This window comes from Phyllostomus discolor, chromosome 3, assembly GCF_004126475.2.
Source record: "Phyllostomus discolor isolate MPI-MPIP mPhyDis1 chromosome 3, mPhyDis1.pri.v3, whole genome shotgun sequence".
In the NCBI taxonomy this organism is placed as follows: domain Eukaryota; kingdom Metazoa; phylum Chordata; class Mammalia; order Chiroptera; family Phyllostomidae; genus Phyllostomus; species Phyllostomus discolor.
In genome coordinates this window covers 6,712,676-6,737,099 of record NC_040905.2, presented here as the reverse complement: position 1 = coordinate 6,737,099, position 24,424 = coordinate 6,712,676, and the positions used below count along the sequence as shown (strand labels likewise).

Genomic DNA, 24,424 nt, shown 5'->3' with positions numbered 1-24,424 from the left:
TCTTGTCTTTTTGCAAAATAGCTTCTTCCATCATTTCTTAAATTAGAATCTTTAGGCAGTAAACTCCCAGTTTTTACATGCCCCCTAGAACACACAGAAGACTTAGTGATAGTTTAGTTAAGTATCAAATTTGAGTGTATCAAAAATGAAAACATGATTATTTCTCTAACACTTCAAAGGTTTTCATTTGTTTTCTGGCATCTGTTGTTGCTGAGGAAAATCTTTCTGCTAGTCTATGTGTGTTCCTTCGTAGGCAATCTGCCTCTTTAAAGTATATTTAAAGGGTTTTTTTTATCCTGATGCCCTATTTTAGTTTTACTTTTTATTTATACTACTTAGGGATTACTATGAGCTTCTATCCTGAAGGCTTGTTCCACTCTTTAATTTAGCAAAGTTATCAATAATAACCTTTTACAAAACAGACTTTTTTAATTTACTTAAATTCTTTCCTCCTGGAACTCTCACCATAAATGTATTGGAGCTCCTCAGTCTACCCTCTGTGGCTCATAATTGCTCTTTCCCAATTTCCAGGGCTACCGTCTTAGTTAAATAAAAATAAGCCTCCCATTGCAGGATTTGGCACAGAGGAGGCAGCTCAAAGTTTAAACTTGCAGCGCCACGCTGGCCAGCGCTTCTGGCATCGGCTACTTTTTGAAGTTATATTTAAGGCTAATATACCTTACCAGGCAGCTGCTCCCAAAATAAAGTGAAGGATAAAAGCTTAACAGTAGTCTGATAGCAGCCTGGCAAAGTCAAGCAGATGAAAGTGTTCTCTTTCGTTTTCTCTTTCTACCAAACCTTCATCTAGAGAGAAGGTTCTCTAGAGAATAATAAGGAATAAGGATAAGGAATTAATGTTTTAATATTAATATTCCTTAATGATAAGAAATATAATTAATATTCCTTAATATTAATTATAATTAATACTAATAATATAATTAATATTCCTTATAATAAGGAATAAAAATAAGGAGTTAATATTCTCTGGAGAATAATAAGGATGCTTTCTTTAAAAAGGTGAGGGTGAAAAAGCAGAGAGAAATGGAGAGGCTCCAACAAGCCAAGGAACCAAACAAAAGTAAAAGGAGATGCACAGAGAATCCTACTAAATGTTTCAAAGAATTAACCTCACGATTCTCAAATAAATGTAAATTAAAGCAGTGGAAGATCATTTTTGCTCTTTCAATTAGCAATGATGAAAGGAAAAGAAAAATTTTGCTGGCAGTTGTACAGTAACATTGAAGTTCTGTGCTGGTCCCATCTGAGTCTACATTAGGACAGTTTGAAAGCAGTTGAGTAATCAAAAAATATTGCAAATTTCTGCCCCTTTCATGTTCAGCACCATCACTTCTGGGAATCAACCATTAGGCAATAAATGGAAAGGCAGGCCACATCCCTTTACTCCCCAGAGATGTTTATTATGCCATTATTTATAATATTGAAAAACTAGAAGTAGTCTATGTCAATGACCTACAAACTTTTTTGAGTTGTATCCACAGTGAGAAAATATTGGGTCTACGTAGTGAGCCCATCAACATACACATGCACTAAAAATTTCATGTAAAGAAACTGTCTATTCTATTCCATTCCATTCACCTTAACTCTTCTGGTTGCTATAGAGAAATGCCATAGACTGAGTGGCTTATAAACAACACAAATTTATTTCTCACAATTCTGGAAGCTGGGAAGCCCAAGATCAAGGTGTTGGCAGATTCCATGTTTAGTGAGGACTCACTTTCTAGTTCAAGATACCTGACCTTTTCCCCCCCACTGTGTCCTAACATGATGGAGTGACAGAGGCAGCTCTCTGGGATAACTTTTACGAGGACACTAATACCACTCATCACAATCACCTCCCAAAGGCCTTACTGCCAAATACCATCACATTGAGGATTAGGTTTCTTTTTTAAAATTATCAGTTATTTATTGTGCTATTACAGTTGTCCCAATTTTTCTCCCTTTGTCCTCCTCCACACCTTACCCCCCACTACCTCAGGCAATCCCCCTTCCATTGTTCATGTATATAAGTTCTTCGGCTATACCATTTCCTATACTCTATTTTACATTCCCATGTCTGTTCTGTAACTACCTATTTATACTTCTTTTTTTTAAAGATTTTATTTATTTATTGTTAGAGAGGGAAGGGAGGGAGAAAGAGAGAGAGAGAGAAACGTCAATGTGCAGTTGCTGGGGGCTATGGCCTGCAACCCAGGCATGTGCCCTGACTGGGAATCAAACCTGCAATGCTTTTGGTTCGCAGCCCGTGCTTAATCCATTGAGCTATACCAGCCAGGGCCCTATTTGTACTTCTTAATACCCTCATCTCTTCGCCCATTCCCCTATATTCCCCTGTACCCCCTCCCATCAGGCATCCATCAAAATGCTCTCCATATTCATGATTCTGTCTCTGTTCTTTTTGCACACTTAGTTTATATTTTAGATTCAATTGTCAACAGGTATGTATTTATTGCCATTTTATTGTTCATACTTTTGGTCTTATTTTCTTAAATTAGTCCCTTTAACATTTCATATAATAATGATTTGGTGATAATGTACTCCTTTAGTTTTTTTTTTCTTGTCTGGGAAGCTCTTTATCTGCCTTAGGTTCTAAATGATAGCTTGACTGAGTAGAGCAATCTTGGCTATGGGTCCCTGCTTTTCATGACTTTGAATATTTCTCGCAAGTTTCTTGTAGCCTGCAAAGTTTCTTTTGAGAAATCAGCTGACAGTCTTATGGTGACTCCCATGTAGGTAACTAACTGCTTTTCTCTTGTTGCTTTTAAGATTTTCTCTTTATCTATAACCTTTACCATTTTTATTATGTGTCTTGGAGTGGGCCTCTTTGCATCCATCTTGTTTGGGACTCTCTGCACTTCCTGGACTTGCATGTCTATTTCCTTTGCCAAATTAGAGAAGTTTTCTTTTATTATTTTTTTCAAATAGATTTCCAATTGTTCTTTCTCTTTTCCTATTGGCACCCCTATGATGCAAATGTTGGACCTCTTCAAATTGTCCCAGAGGCTGCTTATACTCTCCTTTTTTTTTTTAATTCTTATTTCCTCTTGTTCTGATTGGTCTTTTTGCTTCCTTATGTTCCAAAGCATTGATTTGATTCGTGGCTTCATCACTCTACTGTTGGCTTTATTCACTCCCTGTAAGTTGTCCTTTATTTTAATTACTGCATCCTTCCTTTCTGACTGGATCTTTTTTATGCTGTTGGTCCTCACTAAGTTCCTTGAGCATCCTTCGAACCATGCAGAGTATTTTGAACTCTGCATCTAATAGATTGCTTATCTCCGTTTTGTTTAGTTATTTTTCTGGAGTCATGACCTGTTCTTTCATTTTGTCCATGGTTCTTTGTCTCCTCATTTTGGCAGCCTCTCTGTGTTTGTTTCTATGTATTAGGGAGAACTGCTATGATTTCCTGTCTTGGTAGCATGGCCTAATATAGTAGGTGTCCTGTAGGGTTCAGTTGAGCAGCCTCCCCTATCTCCCAAGTTGGGTACTCGATGTGTGCCCTTCATGTGGGCTGAGTACACCCTCCTCTTGTAGTTGAGCCTTGGTTGCCATTGGCAGGTCACTGGGAGGGATTTACCCAGGTCAGTCAGCTGCAAGGATGAACTGTGTGTGACCACTGACCACCAACCTTCACCCTCTCTGGAGGTTCAGCTGTGCAGGGGCAGGGTGGTGGGTGCTCTGATGTGGTCTGTAGCTGCCCACTGGGAGCACAGGCCCTGGAATTTCCTGGGTGGTGCATGCCAAGGTCAGCCCCCACCTATGTTTTGCCTAGGGCCACTCTACAGGAACTATAAAGCAATCTGAGATAGCTGCTATTGTGCTGGGCTTGGAGATTCTCAAGGGAAGCCAAGCTGTGAATCTAGGCTGGCTGCTGCTAGTGCAGTGCCTGGGGCCACTTAGCAAGAAGTAGGAGGGCTGAGGGCTCACTGAGGCCAGCTGTTGCTTGTTTGAAAGGATTTCGGAAGTTGTGAAGCTTGAGCCACGACCAGCCATTCACATGGAAAAGCCACTGTTAACAGATGGATCTCCAGGGCAGGGTAAACACTGTTATCCAGGTTGACGGAGTCTCAGAAATGGCACCCACCTGCTGGGTCTGTGGCTAGGCCTGTGGCTGGGCCCACCTTTCTGTCTGGGAGAAATCTGTCCACCAGCTCTTGTCTTGATGCCAACCATTTCCAGTTCCTCCCTGTATGCTACTGGTGCCTTTCAAGCTGCTACCCCAGTGCTAGAGCTCAGAGGGAGTGAGTCTGAGTTCGTGTGTGGCCTTTCAGAGGAACTGCTTGGGACTCCAGATGTTTCTTCCACTGACTCAATCCCTGCTGATTTTTGCAGCCAGATGTTATAGGCACTTAATCTTCCTGGTGCTGGTAACCAGGGTTGGGGGCCTGGTGTGGAACTGGACTGCCTCACTCCCAAGATATCCCTCCCAAATTTTTATGCACCACATGGATAAGCAGAAGTTGGGGGTCAGGTGTCAACATAGGAATGGGCATAACCAATCAGACTACAGCACTCCTCCATTTATTTAAACAAGCTTGAGAAGCACTGAACTGAATGGTCAGTGATAGGAAAGTGATGGAGTATTAATCAATGTAGACATTAAATTTTAAGTTCACAGTTTTTAGTTTTGGTTGGTTGGGGGTGGGCATGATGCTTCTTTAGCCAGCAAGGAAAAGATTGTTTTTATGGAAATGCCATATCGTGGGGATTTACTGCAATGATCCCAGATCTGTGTCGCTGCATCCAGCCCTTCTCATGTGTCTCTGAGCACGTCACGGTCCTTCATGAATTCTTTTATGATGCGCCCACACCCCTTCTCCTCTCACTTGCAACTTCTCCAAGCTGATAGGACCTGCCTGAGTCACCCAACTTTTAATTTTAAGTATTTTCTATTGGTCAGGTGCTGGCATCAGGACTTTAATCCCAATCAGTTAATATTAGCTGAGCCTGGTTGATTTCATTTGAATCAACAAAGAATTGCTAAAGGCTGCATTTCCTAGGAAAAGTGGCAATCTGATTGGCAGGTGCTTAAGACCGTTAACATTCAATAGAAAAAGAAAAATCAAAAACCAACTGAAAAAGAAACAGCATTTCTATGGGGTCTGCTCTCAACTTTCTTTAGAAACTTTACTAGAGAGTCACATAAAAGGAACCCAGAAGTTATCTTCCATTATTTTAATATTAACCAAATTTCTAAATAAGCAAGTATCGTGCATTTATAATCAGAAGAATAATCAGAGTTGGCTGTGGGGAAAACAGTCATTTGCAGACCGGCATCTTGTACTCCTTTTCAGTTAGTGTATCTTCTTGGTATAAATACGAACTTTCTAGGAATACCATTCTATTTGAAGCAGAAGGCCCCACGTTTGTCCCACTAACACCATTTCAGAATACATTGCTCGGTATGCAGTTTGATTTGCAGGGTCTGGGTACAAAACCTGGATAGAAGTAACCCAGGAATAGGCCAGGTCCTTTTCCTGAAGGTCTTTCACTTCTGTGCAGTTTTTGTGTAACCATTTGCATTACCTGTTTTTATTATTTGATAAGTCCCCTAGTAACTTGAGGTTTGGAAATAAGGTGAGGCAGAGTGTCATCAGTTTTCTAATTAGACCAAAATAATATTTCCATCTGACTAGCGTGGTGATTTCTGTGGGACCTAATAATTCCCCAAATAAAACTGTTCACAAGTATTAAAGTTCCATTACACAAAAATGACTCATAACTCTAATAGAAAAGAAGGGGTATCTCTTAAGTTTCATAAAATAACCTTATCAGAATGTCATGCATTTTTCTTTATAGGTATTGAAAATAAAATTTTAGCTTCTACTCTTACATACATTTTGTGTGATTATTCTTTCCCATTACTCTGTTAAGTTGAGCCTGAAAAAGGTCTCTTCTTTCAAGGATAAGCTAGAGAGGCCTGGGCTGGCTGGCCACAAAACCACTGGCTAGTTGGTCCTTTGCCTGTGTTTAAATCCTCCTTATCTGGGATCCTACTTCATAGTGAGGTCTAGAAGTGTTCACAGCGGTGGGTAGTACTTATCCATGTGGTTGGGGGACCATCCCATCAACAGGCCTTCAGGTGTATGACTGAGGCATGTGACCACAGTTAGTTGCAAAGTTGGCTGTGAAATGTATCTTTCTCGTTGGATTCTAGTACTAATTGAAAGAGGGGAGAGCAAGTATGGGGGGACAAGTAAATGTTACATCACAGTATGGGTTGTGGTATTAATCCTATGGACAATGAAAATCATGTCAGTATTTTACTAAGAGGGCTGTCACAATCATAAATGTGTTTCAAAATACAATTTTTTGTGAAAAAAAAATGGACTGAAGGGAGCCCGAGAGGGTGTTGGCAGCCCGTTCCTGAAGGTCAAGGAAGAGGCGGCAGCTAGGGCTTGGGCGATGCCTGGAGAGGAGAAGGGGAACGGAGTGAATTCCAAAGACACTACGGAGGTGACACTGACAGTGGAGAACCGGGCAGAGGAGCAGAGAAAGTGGCCAGGTGACTCCCAGGTTCTGGCTTGGGTTGCAGACACCGGAGAAAGACCAGGTTTAGGGAGGAGGCGTTGAGGACCCCTGCACCTAACCTTGGGAACGGGCTCTAGAGGTATCTACCTGTCAGGCGGCTGTTTCTACGCAGCCGACATGCGACTCCAAATAAATGAAGCACCCACTCACCATCCGGTGAGAGCCCTGTGTGTAGTCATCGTTAACCAGTCTGTTCCAATGAAGGCTCCCCTGTGAGCGTGTCTTGTATCGAAGGGCTTTGTTGTGTGACCTGTCACAGAAGGGCTTATCACCTACCACGGGGGAAAGCCAGCCAGGCAGAGGGACTCTAAACCAGCAAAGGCCCTGCTGATCGTGTCTGTCGTTCTAAGTCACAAACAGTCTCCCTGTGTTGATGGTATGGACGGGACTGTTGGTCACACAGGATGTTAGTCACACGGATTTGCGTGAGCAGCAGCTCCACCCCCATTCAGTGACCCGCATCGTCCGGGTGATTCTGACCGGGCAAGGAGCTGCAGGAAGACGACAAAGCCTTAGAGCTAGAAAGCAGGTATTTAGTTTCTTATGTTGTTTGTACACGTAATTCTTTTAGTGCTTTGTGTTTTGCACCTTTTAGTTGATGTGCAATTTTTTTAAGATGTACTTCCCTTTGCGCCCCGATGGTCATAGCAGCACAATTTACAATAGCTAGGTGCTGGAAGCAACCTAGATGCCCATCAGTCAATGAGTGGATCAAAAAACTGTGGTACATTTACACAATGGAATTCTATGCAGCAGAAAGAGAGAAGGAGCTCCTGCCCTTTGTGACAGCATAGATGGAGCTGGAGAGCATTATGCTAAGCGAAACAAGCCAGGCGGTGAAAGACAAATACCATATGATCTCACCTTTAACAGGAACCTAAACAACAAAACAAAGAAACAAGCAAAATATAACCAAAGACACTGAAATAGAGGACAGACTGACAGTGACCACAGGGGAGAGAAGACGGAATTTCAGGGGACAATGGGAAGGGTTTACAGGAACAAATTTAAAGGACATATGGACAAAAACTAGGGGGAGGGTGGTAATGGGAGGGAAGTGGGGAGGGTTGGGTGGGTGGGCTGGAATGGGAGTAAAAGGGAGAAAACTGTACTTGAACATTGATTAAAATAAAATTAAAAAAGAAAGATGTACTTCCCTCTATTACAAGGTAGTTGAAAAGAAACAAAAACCACTTTGTCTAAGTGTCGAGTCTTCCTGCGCAATTGACCGAAATATCCTGTAATTAAGGTTGGTGGTGCTAAGGATTTCCTAGTCAACTATTTTGCACCTCCAATAGGGACTGTGGTTAAACATTTACAGCTAAGTACATCAGGGTTTCCAGTGGGCACCGCTGTGGGGAGTCCATTCACTGATCCCTCATCTGACAAAGGAAGTGCTGCCGTCTGGCCACGTGGGTGCGTCCGTGAGATGCCAGTGAACGCGAGGAGCGGAGGGACGCCCCGCCCTCGGGGAGCTCATTCTTTCGCTCCTCAGTGAAGCAATGAAATTAGACTTGAATAAACTTATCACTGGCTTCAACCCATCCAACTTGTTGTCGTCATATTGCAACGCTTGGCCATCTTCTCCGCCGACCTGGCTGGGAATGGATCGCTTCAGTTGGCAGAGGCCAAAGAAGCACCGGGCAAAGGTCGGGGGTTCATTTTGTGAGGCAGTGGGCTGTGTGTTTTCATCCGCCCTTCTGGGACGGGGTGCATGTGGGTGTGTGTGTGGACAGAGAGAGAGAGAGATCGGGGCGAGGGGAGGGGAGAGGGAAGGGGGGAGGGAGAGAGAATATAGCTGACTTGGGGAGAATTGTGCCCAGGTTTATATATGAAGGCAGCAAGACGGAGAAGCTGGAGATTAAGACATGCGCAGTGGTGACCAAGAAATTCTCGACGTATGCCACCTCCAAGCCCACCCTGTCTGCCAGGTTTTAACCAAATTAGAGTAGTGTGGCCTGCTTGCTCCGTGACTGAATGAAAAAAGGAAGCTTCGAGAGCTGTGTTTATACAGCCCAGGGGAACCCAAACGGAAAGCCAGGCTCTGTTTCAGGAATATCTGCCGGACTGTGGGTCAGTATGCCTTCTTGTTCCTTTTCATTCACAGGCTGATGGTCAGGTCTCTCCTTTGTCCCTCACCTTTGCATCTTGAGGTGTAAGTCTCCAGCAGGGCTTACACCATGGTTGTCCTCCGCCTCCCATCCCACTCCTCCCTCTCGGGCTTGACTTCTCCGTGTTCCCTTTCTCTCTGCTTCTCTGTTCTCCCTCCTGCCCCCAGCGGCACTTCTGCTCGTCCCGGTGTTCATGAAACAGTCTCATTAGGCAGAGCCCCCGATGGCCTTCCTTGTCTGATCTGAGGTACACTTTGCGCTTCCAGAGTCTGTTCTCTGAGCGAAGGGCCCACATTCGGAGCGTGCAGGGGGCTGGTACGTGGGGAGACATTCAACTGGGGTGATGATCTGCGCCCAGGAAACCCTTCGGGGAGTTCACTTGGGTCCGTGTCTCCCACGTCAGCAGGCAGCTTCTATTTTAGGAGACTTTTGTAAAGAGGCAGCGACAACACGATTGCACGTTTGTTTTGCATTTCGCCGAAGCCCTGAGCATGGTCAGCACTTTGGAGAAAAGCAAAATAAGACGGTCTCTTTGTGCTGGACCTCTCCGCTGGGTTTCTCTGAGGCTTTGGGTCCCTTACTGCAGGTGTGATTGCAGCTGGCCTGTCACACCGGCGGGATGGGAAACCGCCTACTTTATCTCTTCCGAAAGCGCTCAGATAAACTACCCACAGAAGGACATGCTCCCATCTCCCCAAAACACCTGTTTCAACCAGCCTCAGGGGTCTCTGTTCCTTCAATGATTTATGTGGGACTCCCCCTCACCCAGTTTCTCCTAAAGACCCAGAAACAGTAGCTGGGTGTCATTGCAGATGCTCTTGCGGTGGGGGAACATCTAGCTCCTGTGGCCTGTGGCCTGTCGGTGCCTGTACCCACCAACGCCTCCCCCGCAGAAATCCCACACAGAGGGCCCACACCCGTGCCCTCGTCCAGTCCTGCGAGGCATTTCGGCGGCGGGGGGGATGGTAGATGGAGGGGGTGTGTCTTACCCCCAGAACTTTACAGACGGCACCGCGGGTACCGGGAACCCGTGTATTCCACAGACACGTTCATCATCTCGTGACTTCAGTGCTGGGGCACATTTGATAGGCAGGTGAGGGAAAATCCGGGTGACAGCACAGACGAGGGAATGATTAAGTTTGCAGGGAGTGTGGAGGGCTTCATGGAGGTGGCGATGTCCCAGCATCACTTTGAAGAGGACAGAGATCTGTGTTGGGTCCGGCAGGGCCTTGAAAGTGAAGGGAGGGAGAACGAACAGAGGCTGTTTCAAGCCTCAGGATGAGAAGAGGCAGAACGGGCCTCTCATTCTGAGATTGGGGAAGAAGGGGCTACATTCCAGAGAATTCCGAGGGAGGATCACCCCCTCATGGTGACTGAAGTCACACGGAAGAGGGGATGGAGTAACCAAGGTAACTGAACAACCCTAATCTCATTGAACGAAACAGGAAATCTGGGATGACGCTGTCTGTTCATTAGGCAGAGATTGGGGGCAGATAGGAGACACTGAGCTCCGTGAGCACAGGAGTCATCTGAGATGCGTGGGGGCGCGCAGGTGTATCCTTTCTCTGTGTCTAAGGCGCCTGCCCTCTGGTGCTTAGCGTTTGCTTGGTGCTCTATGTAAACCACCAGCCGGGGCTTTCCCAGTAGCTTTTCTTCCTCATTTGGAAGTAAAGTTTTAACTGGTAACTTGATCACAAGTGGTTAAAAGTGAAGGCTTCATTTGAATCATTTTTCAGTTTGATGGGAAGATGAATGTTGATTACTACTGTCCTGTGAGATGTGAAATAACTGATTTCACTCAAACAGCAACAAAAATGCATTCAAGCGTCTCTTCCTTTGGCTTGGTACGTACGTGGTCTCCATGAATCAACAGTGATTCAGGGCTGAGCTCAGCCTGCTCACGCCAGCCCTCGCCCACCAGCCGACGGATTTAGGAGAAACACGGCCAGGCCATTGAATGACAGTGGTCACGCCATAGGGTGGTAGACATAAGGCTCCAGGGAATTGAATGTTTTATTCGGAAGCACTGAAAACAAGCTCTCCTGAGCCAAGACGTTAGATTTACAAGGACAAAAATAGCCTGTCCTTTCCCTTTCCACGCCACTTTTTCTTCCCCCATAAATATGTGCTCCTTGTTCTTATCTTCCCCCACCCTGGTCAGTCAGAGATTTTAACCGTGGTTTTGATTTCCCTTCCCATTGACACATCATCTGATTTTTAATTTCCTGGTTAGACCTGAGGGGTAAGAGGAAAAGCAAGGCCAACAAACTGACTTAGCCAGGCTCGCTCTTGCTCTCTCACTTTCCCTGGGGTCAACTCATGCCCAGATTTAGGTGTTCAAAAAAATAATAAAATACATTAAATGACCCAGAGGTGATCAGACTCCAGGGGCCCGATTTACACTAGCCACATTCGAGGGATGGGCCGACACACCAGGATGGCAATACATTGGTCCATTCTCCGTGTCCTCCACAGGCAGTTTCATCTCCCGGGTTACTGTGTTAGTTTCCCGGAAAGAGAGCAAACCCTGGAAGGAAGATGAGAACCAGAAGGTCCTTTGGCAGTTGCAGATTTAGGATGGAGGGGCGCGGATGGCTTCGGGAGGGGGTGTCAGTGAGCTCGGAAAGGTGACTTTACCCGTGTCCGCGTTGGGGCCCTCTTCTCAGCCAGCCAGAGGGAGCTGGAGGAGACAAAAACTATTCGTTATTTACGTGCTATCTAATTCTTTTCAGCGTTCTTCATCCATCATTAACTGATTGGATGAGATGGTTCCTAAAGGCCCTTCTGCCTCCAAATTTCAACGCTCTGCTAAAAAGCCCCTCTCTTACAGACGTGTTTTGGTAATGACTAGATAATTACCTCCTTCTATTTTATTTTGTATTGGTTTCAGGCATGCAACTTAATGGTTAGACAATCATATACTTTACATAATTATTTTGTTGATTGATGTTTAGGAATTCAGCCTTGGACTCCGTAATGGACTTGTAGAAACTGTATTAGTTTTCTATCACTTCCGTATCTAATTATCATACCTTGAGTGGTTTATAACAATAGCCCTTTATTATCTCACGGCTCTGTAGGTGAGAAGTCAGCCCAGTGAGACTGGACTGGATTCTCAGTTTAGAGACCATGACGGACTGGGCTCTGGGGGCGAATTTGCTCTCAGGCTCACGGGGCTTGTTGACAAAGCTCAGTTCCTGGAGGTGGTGGGACGGTCTTCCCCATTCCTCGCTGGCTGGCCACGTGCTAAGAGCCACTTTTTCACCTAGAGGCCGCCTGCCTGTGTCTCCCGTTTCCTCTGTGGTCCCCTAGAACACCAAGAGGTCCAGTCCCACTCAGATTTCTAATCTCTCGGAATGCCTGCCTGCTTCTGCAGGCTGTTGAGATTATATTGACTCACTCGGATAATCCAGGATAATCCGCCTGTTCTACAATTAGTTGATTAGTAACCTTAATTGTATCTGCACCGTCCCTTCAGAGCGGTACCTAGATTAGTAATCATTGCTAATTATCATTAAATCTTCAGTGATCATATCTGGGACAGCTGATTCCATCTATTTACTTGTATTCTTTTTATTTTGTCACTTCCAAGGACAATCATTTCTTATCCTAACTCCATAGTTAGTACTTCAGCCTCTTGGCATAGCAGGTTCTCTATTGCAAAAAGTACATGGTTGAGTGGGGGGGATGGAGATTTCTTTCCTCTCCCTCCACTCAGCCGAGGAAGGTTCCTTGAGCGTGTCTGGTTTGCGCTAGATGGGTAATTCTCAATTCCAGCTGCACTTTAGAATCATATAACGAAAACTTTAAAAGATCGATACTCAGGCGCACCCCAGAGATTCTGACTCATCCCTAGTAACGCCAAGGCATGGCGCCTCGGGTCCCCAGGTGGCCGTGATTTGCAGCCAGGGCTGAGAACAATCGACGAGCTCCAGACGCTCTATTTCAGACATCAGGAGGCTGAGGGTGAGGAACGATTTTTTGCTTCAAGTCCCGTAACTAGGAACAGATCTGGTGTTCTGTGCCAGCGCAGTGCCAAGGACAAAAGGTCTGTCGGTGCATCAGTGCTCAGGAATTATACTCCAGTGGATGTTGGACAGGTCTGGAACTCCCTGCTTCTTGCTTCGGTAGCAAGACTGTCTTTTTCAGGCTCCAAGGTACGACCAGACCCAGCTAAAGAGCTGCTCAAAGGTCTTCGCAGCAGCACAGGCTGCTCGTAAGCAGTAAGACGCACCGATACGTTCCACATCACCTGGGGGCTGACCACATGGGCATCCATGCCTCTCAGTGTCCCAGAGCCACATGGTCTGATACCACGGCCACGGCCCTGCCTGTGGCTGTTGCGCACTGGCGATGTGGCGAGTGCCAATTGCAGGTTGCTGTGAGTGTGAAATACACAACAGATTCAAAGATTCCACATGGCAAAAATATTGAAATATCTCATTAATACTTTTCATAGTTATGACATGATGAAATGGTAGTATTTTGGATATATCGGATTAAGTAAGATACACCATTAACATTAAGTTTAGCTATTTCTTTACTGTTAATGGGTTACTAGGAAGTGAAAACCGCATACGTGCCCGGCACTGGTGGCTCTGTTCCATTGCTGTGACCCAGCACTGCTCTGGAGCGAGTTTTCCATGAACGCTGGCATCAGCGCGGTGGGAGCTCAAGCTGCAGTGCCTCGCCTGATCTTCAGGGGCGAGGCGGTGGTTGTGAAGTCCCCAGAGATAAGACAGCGATCTTGTGATCTGCGCTGGGTTTGCCCTCTGTCTGTCCGGGAGCCAGCCAGTCTGGCCAAATGGATTTCTTTCTATTTATACGTTTAGGCTTCAAGGCGGTGGAGGATGCCCCTGTGTGAGGGAAGGAGCACAGCCTTCACTCTTACATGTCCCTGAAAGCAGTGCAGGCGCTCCGGGAGGCCCTGAGGCCCAGAGGTGAATAGTGGACCCTTTGAGCGGCACTGCCCCTGAAGAATGCCGTTAGCTCAGCCTCTACGGACTGTCGCTGCCCTTGACGTTCCCAAACACCGGAGATACTGTGGGGTCTGCCTCGTCCATACTTCAAATCCAAACTGGACTTTCTCGTTTTCTGTCATTTTTCGGGTCCCATTGGTACCCTGCCCAGGTGTTTATTTGGCCCGATTTAGCACCTAAGAAGAAACATGGGGAGGGACAGGCAGGCCTCAAGCACGGGTCGAACGCTCACCCAGAAATGTTCTGTCCGGGGGATCCGCCTACCCTCTCAACCTGTCCCTGCACGTGCCTGTTCTGGGTCAAAGGTGAGGGAGATGGGCACCGTGGTCGCTCAGCCGCTGCGCAGCTGTGGGCGGGGGGGACATCTGCTCTGGTCCAGACCCAAGGCTGGTCGGTGGGGATGCAGTAGTAGGACACAGCTACTGCCCGCCGTGTGCCCCCAGCTCAGAGGACGAGCTGGGCGGCATCCGGACACGCGTCCTCAGTGAGTGGCAGTTTTCACGGCATCGCACAGTGTGGGGGTTAGCTTAGCCCTGGGTCATGGAAGGGTGTGGAGGCAAGGGGACTGAGCCCACGGAGGGTCGGTCTCTGCCGGAGTCACTGGCACGGGCACCGGGCTGCTGGCACCCCCTGCAGTAAAGCTTTTCCAGGAGGTCGGGCCCCTCGCACTTGGTTTCCCAATTCGTTGACTTTAAAAGAACAAACTTTACGGTTTTGGACTTGAGAAAAAGAAAGAAGAGTGTCTCCCGGGGTTGGCTCTGTAGGGTATCCGGGTGCGCCGGCGGGCTGTGAGCTACCATGCCAGGCATCATCAGACTGTAATCTCTCGGGGCAGGGCTGGTATTCGAACATGTGGTTCTATGAACTGTCTTCGACAGCTTCTCTATTTCCTATTCGATTAGGTTTAGCCAAGCCCATTCCCTTCTGAGATTTGAAAGAAACTCCCAACATCTTCAACCCTGGTGAAAGCATGCTCTTCGTGTTACAGATCCACCACAGTCATAAAAATTAGATTTAAAAAAGGGATCTTGTGGAAAAAGAGAGAAAGCAGAAATTCAGTAAGAGGTTTGCTTTTTCAAAGTCTGTTTTGGAAAAAAAACGACCTGGTAGGTGCAATGGTGTGCAGTGAGACAGAAACAGGAGCATGCTGTTCAAACGAGCACCTGTGTAATTGGTTCCCCCTTCCTCTTCCCCTTCCCTGTCCACGGGAGAGTCACCCATGCGCTGTGAATCACTGGATGCCCCGCGTGAGTCGGGCTGGGTGAGTCTGCTGACCGTCCATAGGAACAGTTGCTATGGCAAACTGCCAGTGTCGCAGTGCTATGGGGTCCTACTGAACTCGGACAGAATGGCCCGTGCGCTGAGAAAGGCTCGCTCCCCACGGACTGCCCACGCGTGCCGAGATAGGGGCAGCCCCGAGCATTCAGTGCTGAGACGCCCCTCCTCCTTTCACTCCCCCAGGAAGGGAGACGCAGAGACCCAGGCTCCTGTAACCCGGCAGCCGTCTCTGCCCTCACAGGGAGGGAACATCACCGGGGAAGGCATCAAGCCAAATCGCTCATCGTGGAAATTCATCCGCCCAGCTTTCAGCTCCAGAAATCCAGGGTTCACAAACAGATGATCTGGACCCAGTAACAGCAGCATAGACTTTTCTTACAGGAGCTGCTGACATGGTGACTGGGGGCGAAGTCAGCCTCTAGAGTATGTCCCACACAACTGGGCCTCCGTGCCCAAGGTGTGCAGTGGCCACTGTGCCCGAGCACAACTGGCGGGCATTCCCGCCGAGTCCCAGGCAATGCGCACATTCCACTACGAGGAGCCCCCCTTTTCCCTGGACCCCCATGCCATGTAGCGCTTTATTGAAGAAGGGCGTCTCACGTGTTGTGGCTGCCCAGGGACACATTTGCTGATGGCTTTACCACCTCCGTAGGCTTCCATTTCACATTATAGAAATGAGGACCCACTCTCAATCCATATCTCCACTCCGTGGAAATATTGTGAAACATAGTCTAATTACCACCAGTATGAGAAAGAGTCAACATAGCTGCTAGCGTTTATTGGCTGCAGGCAGGGAGCATGCCAAGTGCTTTGAAGAACTCATCCCCTTCTGATTTCTTTATGAAAAAGGTAATACAATTATTACCCCCATATTAAAGATGAGTACACTGAGGTCTGGTGAAGGCGGGATTTGAACCTAGCTCGCTCTGACGCCAGAATACATGCTCTGAGCCCCTAAGCTTACCCTGTTGGTAAGTGGAGATCAAGGATAGCATCCGAGGGAGAGGCTGGTGTTCATGTCCAAAGACCCGGGAACGTATCCGTGAGTGATTATTAACTAAATATGACCAGCTGACAGGGGCACAGACGGCATCACATGAAACCAGTCGTCCATGGTTCACTCAGAAGCACCGTCTGTCACATCTTGCATCAGTGTCAGCAGATTGCTCCATCCTGTACCTGTTACCTACCTGGAACCGGGACAGCATCTCTCAGGTGCCTGCTGACGGTGCGCTGGTCCAGGGGGTCCTGGCCTGGGAGCCCACATCCAGTGCCTTCAGGGAGTCTGGTGACTCAGTTAGTCTGGGTTCGTGACTCGATGTGGGGTGTTTACACCACAGGAAGTGGCAAGTGCTTTGTTCATGGCCCTTTATTCCAGAGAAACAATTATTAGATATTTATCAGTACACCACTGTCTGTGACTCAAAGGAGAGGTACAGCGTGCATTGTCACACTTCTGAAGGTAAGCAGAGGCTCACTGGGCACCCTAAGGAAAGCCTTCTACAAGTCTGACCCTACCTAACTCCTCAGTGACCCTTCAGTCCCCACCACGTTTGGAAGGCCCTCTTCAAACATAACCATCATGATTTCATTAGACATATAAAGTTTACTATGTTTATTGTTATTGTACAGAAGGAACTATATTGACTGTAACAGTTTAATATTTATGAATGCAACTACAAACATACCAACCATGAAATGTATCTATCAATGTTGTAAAATAGAAATGTAAAATATAATGCAAGCCATATATATAATTTAACATGTTCTCCTGATCACATTCAAAAAATGAAACTCAGAGGATATTGATCTTTAATAATGTTTCCTGAAACCCAATAAACCAAAATATGATTGTGACATATAGTCGATAGGGACATTACTGAAACACTGTGCATCCTTTTTTGTACCCAGCCTTCAAAATCCGTGTATATTTTACATGTGCGGCACAGAGCAGTTCAGTTCCGAATTTTCATGGGAAACAACCTGTTTTCAGATTTCATAACATCTGCAGAAGGAGCGGATTCGTGTATCCAACCTGTTCCAAATATACTTCATGAAATACTTAATGAAAATATTTAACTCATTAAAATGGAATGAAATCTAGCTTATTTGATTCCTCGGTGGCACTGGCCACCTCTCAAGCGCTCCGTAGCCACAGGCAGCAGTAACTGAGTTGGCCGGCTTAGGTCCACGCCACGTGTACTGTGCTTGTTAGAAAGGATGCCCACCATGCACTGCTCTAAAGACCTTGTTGCCCCTCCGCCCATACACACTTAAGTGAAATGCCTTCTCATCCTGTCTTCCCCACTGGGTGCCGAGGAGAGAGAAATCTCAGCAAAAGTAGTTGTATCAGTAACGTCTGTGAACTTTTCCTCCCTCCCCGAGGGGAAGGAAATAAGTCCACCCAATGCATTGAGGGTCAGTTTTCAAATGACCACCCCATCAACAGTGGGCCATGACCTCCACGTGCAAACGGTTCGAGCTAAACGTTCGAGCTGTCGGTAATTAGAATGGGTTCTTTCACGGACCGTTTGGATTAGCCTTACCCTTTTTATCTACTGCTGAGTATTTAGAAAAGCTTCACCAGAAAGTCAACGAGACTCGGTTTTGCAACATTTCATTAGTAATCCACACCGGCATCAGAAAGTACACGTGTATGAGGTCACCTACCTGGAGTCTTGGTTTTGCAACATAACAATTCTGCCTCTGTGGTCGTTTTTTTATCAGCTGGTTTTCAGTATCAGAAGAGCTAGAGCAATAGAACAAAAATTGGGGGGAACATCATTTCTGACCGACTCAGCTACCGTTCGGTATTTTGCCTTAATAGGACTCCAAGCAACTAAGTCTATCATTTTATTCCTCCTGCATATTCATATGCTAGCATCATACTTGTGGAGAAGCTTTTGACCGCTTTTATTCTAAAGACTGGGTACAAGTCAGAGGGTGGAGGTAGTTTAGCATGGTGGTTCGTCTTATCTGTGCCAAATTATAAACCAGATATGAGCGCCTTCTTCCCTGTGCGCTTTTTCATGCTACTTTTTGGGGCTACTTTTAATGCAGGTGATGGGGGGTGCTGCATGACATAGTCTGATCTTCACATTAACTTCATCTGGTCCTCATCGTCTCTGCATCGGTATCTCTGAAATCCAGTACTGACATCCTTTCAGTCTTTGGTCTCCTACCATCAGCCTTCCACCAGACATGGCCGACATGCCCACCAGTATCACAGTCACCAGCTGTCCCGGTCACGGGACCTTCTCCTCCTTCTCAACGACTCAGATCCCAAATTCCCGATTCCCGTCGACAGCACCAGCTTTCATTCCTGCATGTACTCCATGCCCTGTCATTTGGGACAGACAGAGCTCTCGACCATCTTCTGTAACATCCAGTCATCCCCAGATCTTGTCGGCATTTCTCGGTGACACTAAGTGAAGAAGGCACGGTGGGCAGATTTGTGCTGGGAAAACTCACTTTTGCACTTGACTTACCTACACCGAAGCTTGAAGTGACTTTCTGATTCACAGGAGTTGCAATCTGATTTTATTCCCCTGAATTCATCATTCCGCACCTTATTCTCTGGCTGACCAGCCCTCGCAGCCTGCTACCCCGAACTAGTCAGAACGCAGAGCCACCCCCAGCCCTTGCACGGTCTGAGGTTTACCCATAACAAAGGTGCACCCGTGCCCTCTTCCTTCCTCGTACCCATCACAGCCTTGCTTGTCATTTGGTTCTCATTTGAAGCCTGTGCCTTCAGTGGCTGACCTTTCCCGACTCTGACTTTCCATGAGTTGTAGGTGTGCTTCCCTTCCCCGTCACGTGGGCCTTTCTTGCCCAGTCCCTGAAGTCAGGAACCCTGATTTTCATTGCCCTTGCATTCGCTGCTGTGCCTTGCATGATGCTAACAGGCCCTCGTAGCTCAACAAATACTTGCTAATTGTAAATTAAAGAGAATTGGGCCAATCGTTTTCTCTGCCCAGAGTTGGTTATAACAAGTTGGAATAATATTATATTTAATCTCTGTTTCTTCCCATGTGTTTATGGACTGTTTTATAGCCAAGAAATGAAAGTCGGTATATCATCGGCCTCACTCACGTGGAGGCCTCCTGGGCCGGGCAGTCTGCAGATTGAAGGCTCTGGCCAGCCGGATGGCGCCGCTTGCAGCTGGCTCTCCCTCGCGGGAGAGGGGAGCAGGCGAGGCGCCTGGGCCCTGGGGCGGGTGTTTCATTAACGCAGGAGCAGAGCTTGTCCGCCGCCTGCAAGGGCACAGTGGGCCGTGAGGTTACAGCCAGGGAATGTGTAAATGTCGTTAGAAACTGAGACAGGGCTTTTCCCTAGAAAAATGCTGCACACTTAAAAAACCCACTCGACTAAGGTACAATTTTGTGTCATCCTCTGGCCAGTGCCCGCCTCTACTTCAATGGTGGTACTGCGGGGCGGGGCGGGGGGACCATGGGACTCCTCCTGCTCACAGTTGCCACATCACGGGTAGATTACATTCAAGGGCAGAACTCCGTGTGCTGAGCTCTGTCCTCTCCCAGGGATGCTCTGTCTCACTCAGAACCTAAGACAGAAGGACCCTCTCTCTCATCAGGAAGCTGCCACGCAGCGCTCTGCCAAGCGGAAGGGGACAGCTTACAATGCAATCGATGCAATCGAACCGCATGCCCAGGGCTCTGGGTTATGGGGGGCTCTCCAGGGGGCGCACGGGGGAAGGGCAGCGAGCTGCTTTTGGAGCCGCCGCCCCCTGAGCCAGCAAGAGTGCAGGTGGAGAGCACTCGTCTCTCCCGGAGCACCCAGCCCTTACTGACACGGCCACGTCTCCCGCTCCTCTTCTCTGCTCCCCGCCTCGGTGGGGCGGTGGCATGGGCTCCCCCTGTGCAATGCGGTCAGAGGCAGTGAGCTGTGCTGCCTTCTGTTTGGGACAGTGACCGTTTTACAGACTCTTTCTTTTGTTTTATGTATTTACTTTTTTTGCTGTAGGAGTGCTCAGGCAGATTCCTGTTTAATTTTGCCTGGGGGAGTCCCGGTCTGTGCTCTGTGGGCCAGAATGTTGTCTCTGGAGATCTGTTTGGTCCACAGGGGATTTGGGATAATCAGTTTGTTGCTGGTTCTAAGTTCGTGTGCTGGACATGTCAAAGGACGAGTTTCAAAATGTCAGGCTTTGACGTAAGGAAGGGTTTATTGATGGAGGCAGCGCCAGCTTGAGAAGATGGGGGACCTTTTAGCTCCCACAAATGCATCTGAAGAGAGCCCAGAATTCAGGCATCTTTTATGTCGAGGGAAGGGGGGAGGGGCGGGGCAAGAGGTGTGTGTGACCTGGGCCTGACAGGGAGGCGAGGAAGAGTGTGGAATCTCTGAAGCTGTTTGTTCCCCTGCTCCTTGCCCCACCAGCTGACCTGCTCTGGCCCTGAGGCTTCTGCAGATCTTTGCCAAAAGCTCAAACCTCAAGCAGAATTCCTGTGATAACTAGCATACCTAGGGCAGGAGCTATTCACCTGGAGGCTGCGGGAGAAATGCAGGCGAGAATTACGTTAGAGCCGTAGGGCGAGCATTTCACTCTGCTACAGGTTGCCTCTCTGGGGGAAGCGAAGTTCATGTGCAGGCCGCAGCTTGGGGCAAGCGTCAGCTACTATCCGCCTGAAGCAAAGTTCACATGTGTCTGTCATGTGCCGTGTCCTTGGGAGAGGGGGCTTCCAAACCAGCGAAGCAACCCTTCTGAGACACGCAAGCTTCTTTACGTGCCCGGTCAGCTAGGAAGCAGGCGCACAGCCTGGCCGCAGGGAATCTCTGTCGCTACGGATGGCCAGAGAGCGTGCGCCCGGACGGCTCGGTACCCACCACCAAGTGTGAGAAGCACAGTTGGTGAAATGAACTCTTACAGCGTCCCGCTCCTCAAGGCTTTTCCTATTTAAAAAAAAAAAACATAAAAAATAAAATTTACAAGGAAATGTCCAGTTACAAATAGGATGGTGTCTTCAGCCCATAATGTATTTGTGTTTAGCCTTTGCGTGTACTCCTGGCACAGCCCTCCGCCTCCTCGCCTGGGAGCAGAGGACCTAGGGAGACAGGCTCAGTGGTCCCCACGGGCCAAGCGGATGGGGAGGGTGCGAGGCCGGTAGGCGGAGCCTCCCAGGGTAGGGATGTACAGCGTGGGTGTCATAAACCTCACAGCTGGTGCAGTGTGTCCACCTCTATGATTCCCTCGGTCTATCAGGGGCTCCCAGGGTGCGGGGGCGTGGGGGCAGGTGTGAGGGAGATCAGACACAGGAGGGGAGTCCGTTTATGTAGAGAGGTGGTTGCTTAGAATTTTTTAAGAACAGAGTATTACATGGAACAAAAAAGTGACGGGTGCCCTGACCAGGTGTGGCTCAGTGGGTAGGGTGTCGTCCCACGAAGCGAAAGGCCACCAGTTTGATCCCCGGTCAGGGCGCATGCCTGGGTGGCGGGCTGCTCCCTGGTCCGGGTGCGTGCGAGAGGCAACCAACCGGTTGATGTTTCTCTCCCTCTCTTTCTCCCTCCCTTCCCCTGTCTCTGAAAATAAATAAATAAAACCTTTTAAAACATGGGTTATTCACCATCTAGAAATGAAAATATAGAACCTGACACATTCTATACCTATTCAGAATGTCACAGCCATTCCTGGGGACCACCCCATTCCATTACCCAGGAAAACACACATTCCCGTTTATCACTTCAGCTTGATGTGTCGTGAAGGGTCATGAGAAGGGCTATTTCATCATTGTCAAAAATGCACAATAACAAAAACGAGGCCGAGGGAGGCTCACTGGGCCCCCCCCCCGTGTGCTGATCAGTGCACCCCAGTGACTCGTGGGTGTACTTTGATGGCAATACTGGCATCAGGTAGTTGTCAAGTGCAACAACAGCTCTCCAGAGAGTCCACGGAGTTCATTTTGAATCGGCCCAGACTCGCCCCTTCAGAGATCTTGGAAGTGGACACCAGGTTCATTTAGTCCAAAGCAGCGTACTTCCCCCAGGCGAAGGTGAATGCCGGCCGAGGCATGCTGATCCTCTGAGGCCCGCTCGTCAAACTGAAGGGCTGGGGGTGTGGCCACACTTGGGATTCCAAGCAGCTAGAGGCACGGACTGACCCTGCGTGAGCCTGAGGTGTTCACATTCCTCCTCAAACCGCCCAGAAACCCAGGAGGAGAGCAGGCATCCTAAGGAGGCCACTTGCTTCTCACCTTCTGCCCTCCAGCTGCACCCCCGTGGACGGCTTATTCGCTCGGTATTTGGGGGTTAACTGAGGTCTTTTGTTCGCTGGGACACACGCTGGGGGACTTTTACTATTACAGTAGGTTGTTTTATTTGTCCTTTTATGGCCTGTCCAGCTCAGGGCCCATGCTTGGAGTTACAGCTGACAAGTTTCTCTTTCCAGTTCCAATGAGAGCAAACCACACTGGCCCCGTTATTGGGGCAGTGCGTGGGGGCCATTTGTTGTGGGGTGGTTCTGTGGCTGTGGGCCAGGGCGTGAGTGTCTCTACCGGCCATGTTATTTCCTGAGGCCAGCACCCATGGGAGTAAAATCTATTACCACCTGCTGTTGGCTCTTGTGAAAAGTATGACCATAGGAGACTCGGGGGCATTGAAAGACAGACTGGGATTTTTTTTCTAGAACTGAGAGAGAGGCATGTCTGCTCCCTGACAACTTAAACACGGAGCATTTAAATGGCATTTAATGATAATGGTCTGCTTTCGCCTGGCCTCATCTTGTGCTCTTCTGTGTGATTGCAGGTCCTCCAGGCATGGGTCTCTGGAAGCTGCTGTTGACCTTGGCAGTGGCGGGCTCAAGCAATGCTTTTCCTGGGAGTGAAGGTGAGTGCTGCTCTCTGGTCCCACCCGCCGTGTTTTGAAAGAGCCCTGAACTTTCTCTGTGAGATCTGTTTATTGGGGTTGATTTCATCAAAATATGTAAGTTTGAAGTAGCAGCAAATAGGAAACTGATCTCTCCCATCATAAACTCGGAGTACTTTTATGATGATGTGTTACAGGGAACACAGTGGCCAGCTTTGGCATCTGGTGTTTTCACGCCAAAAATAAACACTGCGCATCACGCTGAGGGCGTTGATGTGAAGGCGAGCTGGGCCTCTGGGTCCTCAGGCTCCGGGAAATATATAGAAATTACCCCGAAGGGTTATTAACCTACTGATCACTAGCTCATCTCTGCCAGCGGATATCACAGCCCGTCGGCAGAGCTCAGAATGAAGGGCTCTTAATCATATTCTCTGACAGTGGGAACTGCATGTTTCAAATAAATTTCACATCTTCTTTTCTGGGCGATTACCCTTGGGCGAAGTTTGAAGGAAGAGACCCTTGCAATAGTGAATAATGGCTTCAGAAGCCCTGAGCTTCCTTGGCCGTCTCGGCAGTTCTTCCTTCCTCGTCTCTCCCCTCTTCCTAGTGGAAAAGTCTCAATCTGGTCCAACTCATGTCTGTCTGAGAGCAGAAATAGCCAGAACGAGGAAGGGTCCTGAGAGGAAGTGGGAAGACAGGTTTTCCTGTCCAGAGAGAGAAAGCCGTGTTCAGGGAGGGGTTGGGGGGGGGGGGTCTTTGTAAAAGATTGTCTTGAGTCCTCGACGTTTTTCCTGGCTTCCACAGAGGAGAGAACGACCTTCTCCTCCTGGGCTGGGACTCCATGTTCCGCTGTTGCTTTAAGAACAGCTGCCCCCCCCCCCGCCCCGCCCTGCCTCAGCTGGTGTTGGGAAGGGCAGCTTCAGGGCAGAAGTGGTGCTTCAGGTGTCCTCCCTGAACTGGGAGCCCAAAATAAGCTTGTGGTAGTGAGCTGCTGAGGGTGACTAGGGTAACTGGGAAAACAAGAAAGGTAAAACATGTTATTTTATCTCCTAAAGCCATTTGGAAATATTTACAGGAAAGAAGTCATAGTTTGAAATATTTTCGGGTCTCTCTGGGGTGACAGTGTCGACACGGTGCAAGTCAAACACGCAGAGAATCGCAGGCTCCGCTCGCTTCGGCAGCTCCCCCCGCCCCCAAGGCTGGTTTTAGCCCCTGGCCCTGAGCCAGAGGGTGGCAGCTGCGGTCCTCTGCCGTTCCAGAACCGCGGTGGCTGCCTCTCGCCTTCGCTCGCTAAGGTGACTTTCACGCAACTGGGCAAGGCTCAAGAATTTTAAAAATCTGGGAGACAGAAAGTATGGCAAAGGGAATCTCTCAAGAGGTACCTTAAAAAAAAAAAGGTAACCCCCGCTGAAAGACTGGAGCTCAAGTTACAAGTTAGACCTAGGGCACCGGAGACCCCCAGGCGTCTGTGTCAGCTGCTTTGCTGCTTTGACCTTTTAGCTTTGACGTAAACCTTCGGCTTTAGAAGGAAAGTGGACAGAACATCATGAGCTCTGCCTTCGAGATTGCCTTTTGTTCTGCTTACTGATCACTTTTGTTGATTTGCTGTGCTTCTTTGTTCGGGAGGAACAGAGTGTAAGGAAATGCAATGGTTGATGGTAAACACAAACCAGGCTGCGTACAGTCCTTGCACCT

The 24,424-nt window shown here is 48.1% G+C and overlaps 1 protein-coding gene across 1 annotated transcript in view; it reads left to right on the top strand.

Annotated features, from left to right (window-relative positions):
* Positions 1-24,424, top strand: part of GHR (growth hormone receptor) — a 217,585-nt gene that overhangs the window by 79,490 nt on the left and 113,671 nt on the right. Inside the window, exon 2 of the mRNA XM_028529502.2 lies at positions 22,670-22,750. Coding sequence (XP_028385303.2) covers positions 22,670-22,750 — 81 coding nt within the window. The remainder of the gene's footprint in view (positions 1-22,669; positions 22,751-24,424) is intronic.